Source organism: Lepidochelys kempii, chromosome 12 (assembly GCF_965140285.1).
Source record: "Lepidochelys kempii isolate rLepKem1 chromosome 12, rLepKem1.hap1, whole genome shotgun sequence".
NCBI lineage: Eukaryota > Metazoa > Chordata > Testudines > Cheloniidae > Lepidochelys > Lepidochelys kempii.
In genome coordinates this window covers 4,578,433-4,591,446 of record NC_136391.1, presented here as the reverse complement: position 1 = coordinate 4,591,446, position 13,014 = coordinate 4,578,433, and the positions used below count along the sequence as shown (strand labels likewise).

Sequence of the window (13,014 nt, the reverse complement as noted above, 5' to 3'; positions counted from 1 at the left end):
TTTATAGGGTCAGTCCCAATATTCGGGGCTTTGTCTTACGCAGACCTCTATTACCCCCATGCTCTGTCCTGATTTTTCACCCTTGCTGTCTGGTCACCCTGCTCTGGGGTGGCCTGGCTCGTTCAGGTCAGGCAGCAGGCACCCCATGGTACCCTGGCCTGTAACATCTGGCTCTCTGTCCTGTCTCCCGCAGCAGAAGCAGGATTAGCAGGGAGCTCGCCCAGGGACAGCCCTGCATTTCCTCTGGGCAGGACCGAAGCAGACTCTAGGGAAGGTCAGAGCTGGATCTGACCTGTGCGGCTAAGGCCCAGGCCTGCGAGGCCAGGCCAGATTCACGCTGGTCTGACCCTAACAAAGCCATCAGGGCAGCGCTGAACCCAACCGCTTCACCAATACACCCAGCCCTTCCCCCAGCTCCAGCTGGGCCGTTACTTCTCAACAGGCCCAAGTGCCAGCTCTCCGGGGGCAAGCCACTGCCCCTCTCTGCAGCTGTGTCCCGCTCGGCCTCTCTCTCCACAGGGGCTCATCACACCCTGACTCGAACGGATAGCAGAAGGCATGCAGGTGTCAGCGTGCTAACCTCTCCTGTCCACCCCAGGAGGCTGTGCACGGAACAGAGTGACTCATCCAGGGTCACCCAGCACGTCAGTGGCACAGGCTGGAGTAGAACCCAGGAGTCCTGGCTCAGAGCCTCCTCCTCTGACTGGCCTTAGCACTCAGTGTCCCAACACATTAGTAAACAGGACCTGCCCCTGGTGCCCTATTGCAGGCCTTTCCCACTAGCCCTACATCGCGTCGGATCCCCAGGAACTAGGAGCTGCCCAGGTACCCTAGCTGGGAGGACAGTCAGGCCCAGTGGACAGAGCACTGGACTGGAAGACCTGGGTTCTAGTCCCAGAGCTGCTACTAGCTGTGGGGCAAATCATTTCACTCCGCCTTGTGCCGCAGTTTCCCCATCTGTAAAAGGAGGACAATGGTATAGCCCTGCGCTGTGAGGGCTACTGGTGAAAGGAGCGAGATGCTGTTCTCCTTCCTCCTCACCAGCCATTGTCTGCGGGGGCCAGCAACGAAACAGTGAATCAAGCCCTGCTCTGGGTTCTAGTCCTGGCTCTGCCACTGACCTCCTGGGCAAGTCCCCGCCCCTCTCTGGGCCTGTTTGCCTCACATCTGCCTTATCTTGTTAGGTGGGAAGGGCTTCGGGGCAGGGACTGTCTCTCGCTGGGTGTTTGTACGAGGACCTGATCTTGGTTGAGGCCTCTAGGCACGAGTCCAGTAATTACCCCAGCAGCATCTACGGCAAACAGGATCTGGCTGTGCTTGTTAGCCCAAATACATCCTGCTTCATGCAGAACCCCCCACCCCAGCTACACCCCTTCAGCTGGCCGAGTTACACAGCCCTTCCTCCCCGTCTGCAGCCCTGGTGCGAGCTCCTCATGAACCAAGGAGGGGACGTACCAGCGGCACTTTCCCGTCTGGCCCAGAGCACTCCTGGATCCGGGCCTCCGGGCCTTGGTAGATGATGTCACGCACAAACCCCTGCAAGAGAAAAGGGCCCCGTTAGCTCCGGGCAGCGGCTCCCAGGTGCCTTGTGCAATTCAGCAAAGCAGCCAGGGAATGGCCAGGGCTGGCTAATGGAGCCTGCCTCCTTGGGGGCCACCAGTCTAGAGGCTTGGCCATCTGCCTCCCAACCTCTCCCAATACTGGGAGCAGCCCGAGCTCTGGGGCAGGGTACCGTGTGTCAGAGATGGGCTCCACACACAGTAGGGTTGTTAAGGGGGAGGGGCGGGCCTAGCATGCCAGTCCCCAAAGCACCCCGTGGGCAGGACCCAGCTGCTTCAGTTCCCTGTGGGGTAGCTGGCTCACTCGGAGGTCTGTGTCCCTACCTTCTTGGAGTGCTGCTGCCATCCTGCATCCTGGTAACTCATCACACATGCCAGCCTGGGGATCGTGCCACCCCAGATGTGGCACTGAGACATCCAAGTGGAGATCTGGCTGGCCCTGCCATCTCCCTGCAGCACCCATGAGCCTGGGAATGCCTGGAAGCCCATTTGCTCTGCCCGCGGGCCTGCTCTGTGCCCATGGGTGCTGCTCCCCAGAGCCTATCCCAGAGCTCCAGGGCTGCCTGCTCGAAACTCTCAGCAGATCCCGTCTGCCATGTGCAGGAGCCAGGGGACCCGGCTGGCCTAGGGAATCGAATCGGCAATGGAGAATGGAGCCTTCCCCGCTGGCGCAGCGTCACACCCCCTCCGGCAAGGCCCGCCGAGGCTTCGAGGCACGTCCTGAACTCACTGCTGAGCGTGGGCAAGAAGCCTGCGCCCGAATGCGATCCTGGGCTGGGCGCCCTCGGGGAGCCGCAGAGAAGCAGGCTCGGGATGCTGTTCCCCAAGGGCTGCATGGGAAGCCGCGGTGGAGCTGGCAGAGCTGGCGGGGGCCAGGCAGTGGCTGGCTCAGCTCACAGGCTGCTAGCAAGCAGCAGGGGCAGCAATCTGTGCCTGGCTGAAGGGCAGAGCAAGGGACCAAGCCATGAGCACACCAGTGCCTGCACCTCCCCCGGCTGCTTTAGAGCCCCATTCAGAAAGGTTCAGAGTCGCGGAGGGGGTACCCACATTAGCTGATAAGCCCATGGGAAAACCCTGGGGCAGCCCAGCCCTCCTCCCGCCTCAGACCCTGAGTGCGGACCCCATGGCCCAAGAGACAGGGCCCAGAGGGGGTATGCTGGAGGACAGCCCTCAGGGGAAAGGCGTTAGATGCAGGGTCCTGACACCACCAGCCCATCTTCTGTCCCTGCTGGCACTAACCGAGCTGGGGGGTAGCCACAGAGCAGAGCCAGGAATCCAGCGGGCCACGGAGCCTCAGGGGCTTCTCCAGGGGCCCTCCTGCAGCTCAGGGCAGAACGTTTCACTGGCACTTCCCCCCAGTCTGTGCCACCCCTCGGTGGTGGCTCCAGCAGGCCACGTGCAGTCCGACAGCCTAGTCTCCCCCACGGCAGCACGGGCAAAGGGGAAGGCAGATCACAGCTCCCTCCCCACTGCTTGTGGCCTGGGAACAGACAGGCTGGCCCTCTGTCCTGGGCCCCTCGACCCAGCCACTCCTGGCGCTGCGCAGGAGGGATCACAGAGCAAGAGATCACCAGGTGAACGCTGACAAACAGAACTTGGCTAGTCCGCTGCCCCAGGCTCGGTGCCCCTTTAGGAGAGGGGCCAGCACTGCCCCGGGCACGGCGCCCCTTTAAGAGGGGCGAGCGGGAGCACGGCCAGCATACTGTCTGGGGCTCAGCGCCCCTTTAAGTGTTGGGCTCAGCGTACCTGCTGGTCAGCAAGGTAGATGCCGTGGTTTCTGGCATACGAGACGCTCCCCGGCACGGAGATCACTTTGGCACCTTGGAACCCTTCCCAGTCGATCTCTGAGAGAAAGGAGCAGACACCAGTGCCGCCTTGCCCGGGCACCTCACACCCAAGGCGGGGCTGGCAGGATGGGCATGGCTGGACTGGGGGCTCGTCGCTAAGGGAGCGGCACTGAAGCAAGGCTCCCAGGTTAGCTGGAGGGGCCGAGCGCCATTTGTTGAGCTCTGGGCGCTATAGATGCTCCACAATGCATATGCCCCGACTGCACCCCAGGCACGTGCAGCGGGGCCGCCGGGCACCCAGCTCCCAGATCGGTGCTCAGAAACGCCAAGCCCTCTCCAGGGCTTGCTGGCCAACCCTGGAGGCACTGAGCACTTCTAGCACTCCCTGGCTTGCATGGGCGTCTGGGCACCCAGCAGTGGCAGGCCTGCGCCTGGGCACTTTGCAGCCAGGCTTGCTGGATGAGAAGGGGATGCAGGACAAGCCCAGCCTAGGGGTGCACTGGGGACGCAGACCATACTGAGCTGAGAGCCCTCACCCTGCATGCCCCAGCCTGGCCCCGATTCTCCCAGGGGGCGGAGTCACTTGCCCTTCCCCATATGGGGGATCCCCTTTGTTAACACCAATACCCCTGCCCCAGGCCGCTGCAGCCATGGATGGGGGACTCCAGTTCCCTCCCCAGAGACACTTTGCCGGCAGTGGGGAGCCGACTGCAGTCCAGACCCCACAACACAGGCTGCAGGGGCACTTGTTTCAACCCTCCCAGCGCCAGCCGCCCACCAACAGCCCCTGCCGTGGGTCAGTGGGTGGGAAGCCCCATGGCTCAGGCCCGCTGGGACAGAGGCGAGGGAGGACTGGAGCACTGGGCCCTAGCAGGAGCAGGTGCAGGGTCACAACCCTGCTTTGCCTGCGGTGGTCCCATCGCATCAGGTTGCCCTGATGCACCCACGAGGTGCTCAGCGCTCACCTGGGGACCACCTGGGAGACAGGCTGGCCCTCTGTGGTGTGCAGACATACGCCGTCACCCCAGCCAGTCCCCAGGCCGACAGCACCTGTCCCTGCAAGGTGGAGAGCCCTGGCTGCGAGGATCAGAGCACTGGGTCCTACCACAGCCAGGGGCTGAGTGGCACCAGGTCATGCCCAGAGCTCATTGGAACAAGGGCTCCAAACTGCCTCCTGCTGTTAGCTGCAGGCCCGCAGGGCAGAGGTGCCCAGGTGCGGTTTGCTGCACCCATCAGACACAGCCTCCCTAGGGGCTCTGCCCTGTGCTCTGCGGGGCAGCGCAGAGAGGCCAGGACAGCTGTCGGACAAGCCTCTTCTCTCAGGCCTCAGAGTGACTCTGCAGTGGCTACTGCCACCCAACGCAAGCCCTCCGGGGACTGCTGAGGCCCCAGCAGGGAGAAATAAAGGACTCATGGGGCACTGAATTCTCTGACCCTCCTGTACACTGCCCCCAAAGCCTCCCCTGGCTCAGGAGAACAACACTGGTTCCACCGCCAGGGTCCCTGTGGGGTGCCAGAAGCAGGATTTACCGCACCTTAGAGCCCCATGGAGCCCTCCCTTACACCCTGCCCAGGTTGGGTTTGGCTATTGGGCTGGATTTCCCCAGCTGTGCCCCGCTCTGATTCGGATCCCCTCCCCGGCGCAGGGCGAGCACGTACCTGCTGTCAAGGGAACGGTGAGGAGCATGTCGGTGCTGCAGACCCACACTCCCGGCGGGGAACCCCTGCACAGCTACAGAGGGACACACAAAAGGAGGTGAGGATGCTCCACTGGGACCTGAGCCTGGGCTGCACATCTCAGCGCCAGGAGATCAGCACAGGGCCTGGAATACGTGCCCTCCCAACCCCAGAACGCCGCAGGCCAGGCAGAAGGGAGATAGGCAGCCATTTACTGTCTGGCCTTCCTAACCTCAACAGCAGGGGGCGCCCACACTTTACCTGGCTGGATCTCATCATTGCCCCCGGGCAAGGGGTTCAGGGGTCCCTCCATAGGCTTGTGGGAATAAATTGTGGTTGCCCCCTCTGCCATAGAGATGGGGAGACCCAGGCCCCAATGTGCTATATGACCTGGCCCTGGGGATGAGGATGGCGAGAAAACAGTGCCTGCTAGGACCAGGATGAGATGGTCATGGGCTGAATAGGGCCCAGTCTCGCCCTCCTAAAGGAGCCTGGCCAGGGGTTCCTCCTGCCCCTGCCTGGCACTGACCTGCTGCGTCATGGTCCCCAGCAGGCTGTCCAGGTTGCAGGTCAGCGCTTCGGCTGGGGCATTAGGGTCCTCCACGGGGAGGCAGGTGAAGGCTCGGCTGCAGTCATCGAAGGGAAAGTCACGGCCCTGATGGGAGAAAGAGCCGGAGCACTGGTCAGTTGGAGACCGGGCAGGGAGGGTGACAGGCTCCGTCCTGCGACAGGCCTTGTGGAGAAAAGAATTGGCCCCAAGCCCCCCTCTGACCCAGGAGCTGTGGCCTCTGGGCCTTTTGGCTCACTCCCAGCAATGTCACACCCCATCAGATGCCCCCTGGGTGCCTTGCCTGGAACCCCATGAGCAGGTGCGCCCCTTCTTGGGCTGAGTGCTGGGGCAGGGGCTGGTCAGACAGGCATGGGCAGCTGCGTCTGCAGCCAGGCTGCGGATAGAACAGTCCAGGGCTTGGGATTGGAGCAGCATTGAAACGCTTGGTGGCTTTGAGAGGTGCCATGTAAAGGGCAGCAGACTCCAGCCCTAGGAGGGGATTATTGCCCTGCTGCACTGAGAGGGCAGGGGAGACCCAGGGATGGGGCCCTGGAATATGTGGGAGTGGAATAAACCTGGGTCCCTCACAACTTAATGGGGTGTCATCCAGCAGCATGGATTGTGTGACCCGTCCGCCCAAGGGTCCCATGGCTCCAAACACATCCCGTGGAAGGCAGGGGATGGCAGCAGCTGCCAAAGGAAAGCAGAGCCGTGGTATGGCAGGAGACAAGGGGAGGAGCTCCTCATATAGATTCACAGATGCCAAGGCTAGCAGGGACCATTGTGATCAGCTAGTCTGACCTCCTGTCTAGCTCAGGCCAGCAACCTGCCCCTGTGACGATAATTCCTAGAGCAGAGCTTTGAGAAAAACAGCCGAGCTTGAGCTAAAAATTGTCAGTGACAGAGAATCCACCATGCCCCTTGGTAAATTGCTACAATGGATAATTGCCATCACTGTCATAGAATCATAGAATATCAGGGTTGGAAGGGACCTCAGGAGGTCATCTAGTCCAACCCCCTGCTCAAAGCAGGGCCAATCCCCAACTAAATCATCCCAGCCAGGGCTTTCTCAAGCCTGACCTTAAAAACTTTTAAGGAAGGAGATTCCACCACTCCCTAGGTAACGCATTCCAGTGTTTCACCACCCCCCTAGTGAAAAAGTTTTTCCTAATATCCAACCTAAACCTACCCCACTGCAACTTGAGACCATTACTCCTTGTTCTGTTATCTGCTACCACTGAGAACAGTCTAGATCCATCCTCTTTGCAACCCCCTTTCAGGTAGTTGAAAGCAGCTATCAAATCCCTCCTCATTCGTCTCTTCCACAGACTAAACAATCCCAGTTCCCTCAGCCTCTCCTCATAATTCATGTGTTCCAGTCCCCTAATCATTTTTGTTGCCCTTCGCTGGACTCTCTCCAATTTTTCCACATCCTTCTTGTAATGTGGGGCCCAAAACTGGACACAGTACTCCAGATGAGGCCTCACCAATGTCGAATAGAGGGGAACGATCACATCCCTCGATCTGCTGGCAATGCCCCTACTTATACATCCCAAAATGCCATTGGTCTTCTTGGCAACAACAGCACACTGTTGACTCCTATCCAGCTTCTTGTCCACTATAACCCCTAGGTCCTTTTCTGCAGAACTGCTGCCGAGCCATTCGGTCCCTAGTCTGTAGCGGTGCATGGGATTCTTCCATGCTAAGCACAGGACTCTGCACTTGTCCTTGTTGAACCTCATCAGATTTCTTTTGGCCCAATCCTCTAATTTGTCTAGGGCCCTCTGTATCCTATCCCTACCCTCCAGCATATCTACCTCTCCTCCCAATTTAGTGTCATCTGCAAACTTGCTCAGGGTGCAATCCACGCCATCCTCCAGATCATTAATGAAGATATTGAACAAAACCAGCCCGAGGATCGACCCTTGGGTCACTCCACTTGATACCGGCTGCCAACTAGACATGGAGCCATTGATCACTACTCGTTGAGCCCGACAATCTAGCCAGCTTTCTATCCACTTTATAGTCCATTCATCCAGCCCATACTTCTTTAACTTGCTGGCAAGAATACTGTGGGAGACGGTGTCAAAAGCTTTGTTAAAATCAAGGAACAACATGTCCACCGCTTTCCCCACATCCACAGAGCCAGTTATCTCGTCATAGAAGGCAATTAGATTAGTCAGGCATGACCTTCCCTTGGTGAATCCATGCTGACTGTTCCTGAACACTTTCCTCTCCTCTAAGTGCTTCAGAATTGATTCTTTGAGGACCTGCTCCATGATTTTTCCAGGGACTGAGGTGAGCCTGACTGGCCTGTAGTTCCCAGGATCCTCCTCCTTCCCTTCTGTAAAGATGGGCACTACATTAGCCTTTTTCCAGTCATCCGGGACTTCCCCCGATCGCCATGACTTTTCAAAGATAATGGCCAATGGCTCTGCAATCACATCCGCCAACTCCTTTAGCACTCTCGGATGCAGCACATCCGGCCCCATGGACTTGTGCTCGTCCAGCTTTTCTAAATAGTCCCGAACCACCTCTTTCTCCACAGAGGGCTGGTCACCTCCTCCCCATGCTGTGCTGCCCAGTGCAGTTGTCTGGGAGCTGACCTTGTTCGTGAAGACAGAGGCAAAATAAAGCATTGAGTACATTAGCTTTTTCCACATCCTCTGTCACTAGGTTGCCTCCCTCATTCAGTGAGGGGCCCACACTTTCCTTGACTTTCTTCTTGTTGCCAACATACCTGAAGAAACCCTTCTTGTTACTCTTAACATCTCTTGCTAGCTGCAACTCCAGGTGTGATTTGGCCTTCCTGATTTCACTCCTGCACGCATGTCAAAACTATACACCTTATTCCCAGTCTGAAATTGTCTAGCTTCAACTTCCAGCCCTTGGATCACATTAGACCTTTCCCTGTGAGACTGAAGACCCATTATTAAATCTTTGTTCCCCATGCACGTACTTACAGACTGTGATCAAGTCACCCCTTACCCGTCTCTTTGTTAAGCTAAACAGACTGACCTCCTGGGGTCTATCACTATACAGAAGATTTTCTAAGTGAGTTCTAGCCCACGAAAGCTTATGGCCAAATAAATTTGTTAGTCTCTAAGGTGCCACAAGGACTCCTCGTTGTTCTAACCCTTTAGACAGTCTTGTGGCTCTTCTCTGACCCCTTTCCAATTGATCACTATCCTTCTTGAATTGTGGGCACCAGAACTGGACACAGGATTCCAGCAATGGCCGTACCAGTGCCAAACACAGAGGTAAAATAACCTCTCTGCTCCTACTCAAGATTCCCCTTGATGCATCGCAGCATCGCGTTAGCCCTTTTGGCCACAGCGTCACACTGGCAGCTTGTGTTCAGCTGATTATGCACCAGGAGGCTTTGATTTTATCAGTGGGGGATGTACCCGATCTGGTCCCAGCCTCTTTGGGGTTCACCCCTCACCCCCGTAGGACCTACCTGGGACTAATATTACCTGCAGTGACCCATGCACACGCAGTAGCATTTAGCAATGGTTTGCATGGTCCCTGGAACCAACGTGCTCCGAGGTTTGGGAGGCAGAGCTGGGCTGTTACTCCCCTCTCAGTGCCAGGTAGGCTGGGTTTGCTGCCAGAGGGGCTGATGGTGGGAGGTAACGTGACATGTGCCCTGGAGGTAGGAGTTTTGGATGAGGGAGGTGGCAGCTGGATGGGACAGCCCAATGTCCCACCCTCCCCAGGTGAGGACTAGCCACCAGCAGCCAGGCTGGCGTTCATGATGCCACCAGGCTGGCAGCCCCGGGAGGAGGGAAAGGGTGAAAGCTGCCCACCACTGTAGAGCAGGCCTTTGCCCTGCCCCGCCAGGCTCTCACCATGTGCAGGATGAGGATCCGGGCCTCGCGCAGGACATCAGCAGTGACCACCTGGAGGAGCGCAGAGGGAACCCATTAGCCGAGCTGGGGAACCAGCCCCAAGACTGGGCAGTTCTGACCAGCGTCCCCTCCTCCAGCAGAACATAACCCAGAACAGCCTATGCCAGCTTTAGGGGGCCACAGAGCTGAGGGCACCTACCAGCCAGGCCTCAGTACCTCCTGCCATTGCCATCTGGCCACACGGCTGCAGGGCTAGCCTGGGCTCTCGTCTGGAGCAAGGCTCCTCTGGATCTTGGTCCGGAGCTGCCCCTGCTCCCCAGATATGGCCCCCAAGAGTGGGTGGGCAGGGGGCTGGGGTCACCGTAGCCCACCTGGGTAGCTATAGTGCCTTAGCGAAGGGTATTATAGCTCTGCTTTGCTACAGCGCCCTGTAGCTGGGGGTCCCCTAGGGCACTGGATGGTGCTAAGGTACCAAGCCCCAGGGCAGGCAGCCTCTGCTGGTCCCGGGGGCAGGCTAGCTGAATCGGGCATGGGGGAGGGGATGCCTTGGGGCTCCCAGCTCCATGGGCTGCGGGAGGGGATGCCCTTCGCCTGGGGGCGAGTGGGGCGGAAGGGGAGGCCCCTCCAGGGCCGGCACAGCCTTGGACAGGGAGACGGGGGCACCGGAGCTGCACACTCAGCAGCTACTTAGCACAGGTGCCGCCCGGACACGGCCCGGAGCCCGTCGTGCCGCACCACTCACCGTGCAGCCTGCCCTGGCGCTCAGGTGCTCGGCTGCCACCAGCAGGGCATTGAGGGTGGCACCACCGCTGCCCACACGTGCTGTGGGGTCCTCAACAGTCAGCAGGAGGGGGTGTGGGCCCAGCACGCCCCGCCGCCACCGGATCTCTAGCTCTAGCAAACGAGAGCAGGGGCATTTGGTGGTGCTGAGTGACCAGGCCAAGGAGGGCGGGGCAGGGGCGCGCTGAGTGACCAGGATTGGGGGGATCAGGAGCGCGCTGAGTGACCAGGATTGGGGGGGACAGGGACATGCTGAGTGACCAGACCCGGGGGGGTGGGGGGGGTGGAGAGGGGGCAGGGGCGCGCTGAGTGACCAGGATTGGGGGGGATCAGGGGCGCGCTGAGTCACCAGACCCGGGGGGGTGGGGGGGTGGAGAGGGGGCAGGGGTGTGCAGAGTGACCAGGATGTGGGGGGGATCAGGGGCGCGCTGAGTGACCAGGATTGGGGGGAACAGAGGCATGCTGAGTGACCAGACCCCGGGGGGGGTGGGGGGGTGGAGAGGGGGCAGGGGTGCGCAGAGTGACCAGGATGTGGGGGGGATCAGGGGTGCACTGAGTGACCAGGATTGAGGGGAACAGGGGCATGCTGAGTGACCAGACCCGGGGGGTGGGGTGGAGAGGGGGCAGGGGTGTGCAGAGTGACCAGGATGTGGGGGGGATCAGGGGTGCACTGAGTGACCAGGATTGAGGGGAACAGGGGCATGCTGAGTGACCAGACCCGGGGTGTATGGGGGGGTGGAGAGGGGGCAGGGGTGTGCAGAGTGACCAGGATGTGGGGGGGATCAGGGGTGCACTGAGTGACCAGGATTGAGGGGAACAGGGGCATGCTGAGTGACCAGACCCGGGGTGTATGGGGGGGTGGAGAGGGGGCAGGGGTGTGCAGAGTGACCAGGATGTGGGGGGGATCAGGGGTGCACTGAGTGACCAGGATTGAGGGGAACAGGGGCATGCTGAGTGACCAGACCCCGGGGGGTGTGGGGGGGTGGACAGGGGGCAGGGGTACGCAGGGTGACCAGGCTGGGGTGAGAGAAGCAGGGGCATGCTGAGTGACCAGGCTGGAGGGGGGGCGCTGCAGGACCATGGCTCCATCTCTATGGGTCAGACCGTGGCTGACCCCTGCTGGTGGTGGGGGATCTCCAGCTGCACAGGCTCATCCTTGCCCGCTACAGCCCTGGGCCACACAGTGTGTGGAGGGTGAAGCAGGGCCCTCCCGAGAGGAACAGCCCCTCTCTGGGTGGGGGGGTCGCTCCCTGTGCTGCAGGACTGCAGGGCACCGAGGGACCGTGTCTCCCTTCACCTGTCACCCAGCCACGGTGGGGCCTGGACTCCTCCAGGGCCTGGATAGCCGGGGATCCAAACCTACCAAGGGCAGACATGGGACCTGGCCCTGGGACATGAGTCCCTGCCTGGCAATAGCCACGAGGCTACTCGGTCCAGCCTAGGTCCCACCCATTGCAGCCCGATCTCCCACGCAGGGCCAGGCAAAGCCACGGGGCCCCCCACAGGCTGAACCACCAGGCATGGAGAATGTGACATCCGAGCAGCACATTGACCCGCAGCCTTCTCCTGTGCTGATAACCAGAGCCACAGTCCTGCACCTCACCCGCATGGCCATCCCTGCCCTGTGGCCACAGCACACACGGCCACCTCTTCTCCTGCGCCCATCACCAGGAATGCCAGCACCTAGCCCATGCTCCTGGGTATGGCTCTGTCCCTCCATGCCCTGCCCCAATGGCATGGGAATGGGGGTTAAAGGAGCCGTGCCAGTCGGAGCATTTTGACACTCCATCTCAGCACAGAGAGAGCCAGTGTGTCTCTGAGAGTGCTCTAGGCTCTGGCACGGCTCAAGGGTGAGCAGGGCTCCCAGGGCTGGAGCAGCCGGGGCGGATTCCCCTGGCAGAGCTGCATGCGCAGATCCCGGGAGTAGAACAGCCTGGGGAGCAGGGCTGTGAGTCAGGAATTCAATGCATCAGGGCTGTGTGCGGGGTCCCGGGGCTGGGACAGCAGGGGGACACCAGCACAGCCAAGGCGGGCGGGAGCCCAGGGCTGGGATACAAGGGGCTGCAGGTGGGGATTGAGGGGCACCAGCAAAGCTGCAAGTGGGATCAGCAGGAGGCTGCAGATGGGGATCAATGAGCTGCAGGAGGAGGGAAGCTTGCAGAGAATCGACCCAGGCTACGCGTGGCATTGGCCAGGGCTATTTGTCCCACAGAAAGCCCAAGTCCATCCCCAGATTTGCAAACAGCTCTGAGGGCTCGGAACCGCCCCCAGCTGGGATGCTTGTGTGTCAGCACCGGGTCCCTGGGACGCGAGCCGCCCCACTTACCTTTCTGGAATGCACTCACGCTGTCCTTGTGCTGGCAGGTCAGGACGATGACGGTCCACTCCACCCCTCTCGGCGCCATCCAGGTGCACTGGGCCTCTCTGCCTGGCGCCACGGCTGGCTCTGTACAAGGGACGCAAAGACTGCAGCACTTCCCCATCACTAACCCACCCCTTGCAAGTCCTTGTGCAACAGGCCAGGGCCTGGCTGTGATCGGGGACCCCTCTGTGCTGGTGAGGGAGGGCTGCATGAGGCTGGCGAGTTGCAGCCACACAGGGCTAGTTTTGGTTCCCAACAGCCATTAGCCAGATAAACCTTACCTGAGGAGGAGACGTGAAAGTCCCCGGCTGGTGCAGCAGCCTTGACGCAACGGGGAGGCCGTTCTATACACGGCTGGTTCTCACAGAATGGCACCCCCAGCTGGAAACTTTGTGACTGGCTCCGCTGGGGGCTCGGGAGGGTTAGGATCTGAGCAGAAACTGGGGCA

At 60.2% G+C, this 13,014-nt stretch overlaps 1 protein-coding gene across 4 annotated transcripts in view; it reads right to left on the bottom strand.

Annotated features, from left to right (window-relative positions):
- The window catches only part of FCSK (fucose kinase), a 40,787-nt gene that overhangs the window by 19,451 nt on the left and 8,322 nt on the right, over positions 1-13,014 (bottom strand). For all 4 annotated transcript variants that reach the window (XM_073307197.2, XM_073307200.2, XM_073307198.2 and 1 more), the window contains 7 exons: positions 12,531-12,650; positions 10,167-10,318; positions 9,425-9,475; positions 5,553-5,678; positions 5,006-5,078; positions 3,306-3,403; positions 1,456-1,536 (listed from right to left, as the gene is read on the bottom strand). In XM_073307197.2, the coding sequence (XP_073163298.2) occupies positions 1,456-1,536; positions 3,306-3,403; positions 5,006-5,078; positions 5,553-5,678; positions 9,425-9,475; positions 10,167-10,318; positions 12,531-12,609 (660 nt within the window). In that variant the 5' untranslated portion in view covers positions 12,610-12,650. The remainder of the gene's footprint in view (positions 1-1,455; positions 1,537-3,305; positions 3,404-5,005; positions 5,079-5,552; positions 5,679-9,424; positions 9,476-10,166; positions 10,319-12,530; positions 12,651-13,014) is intronic.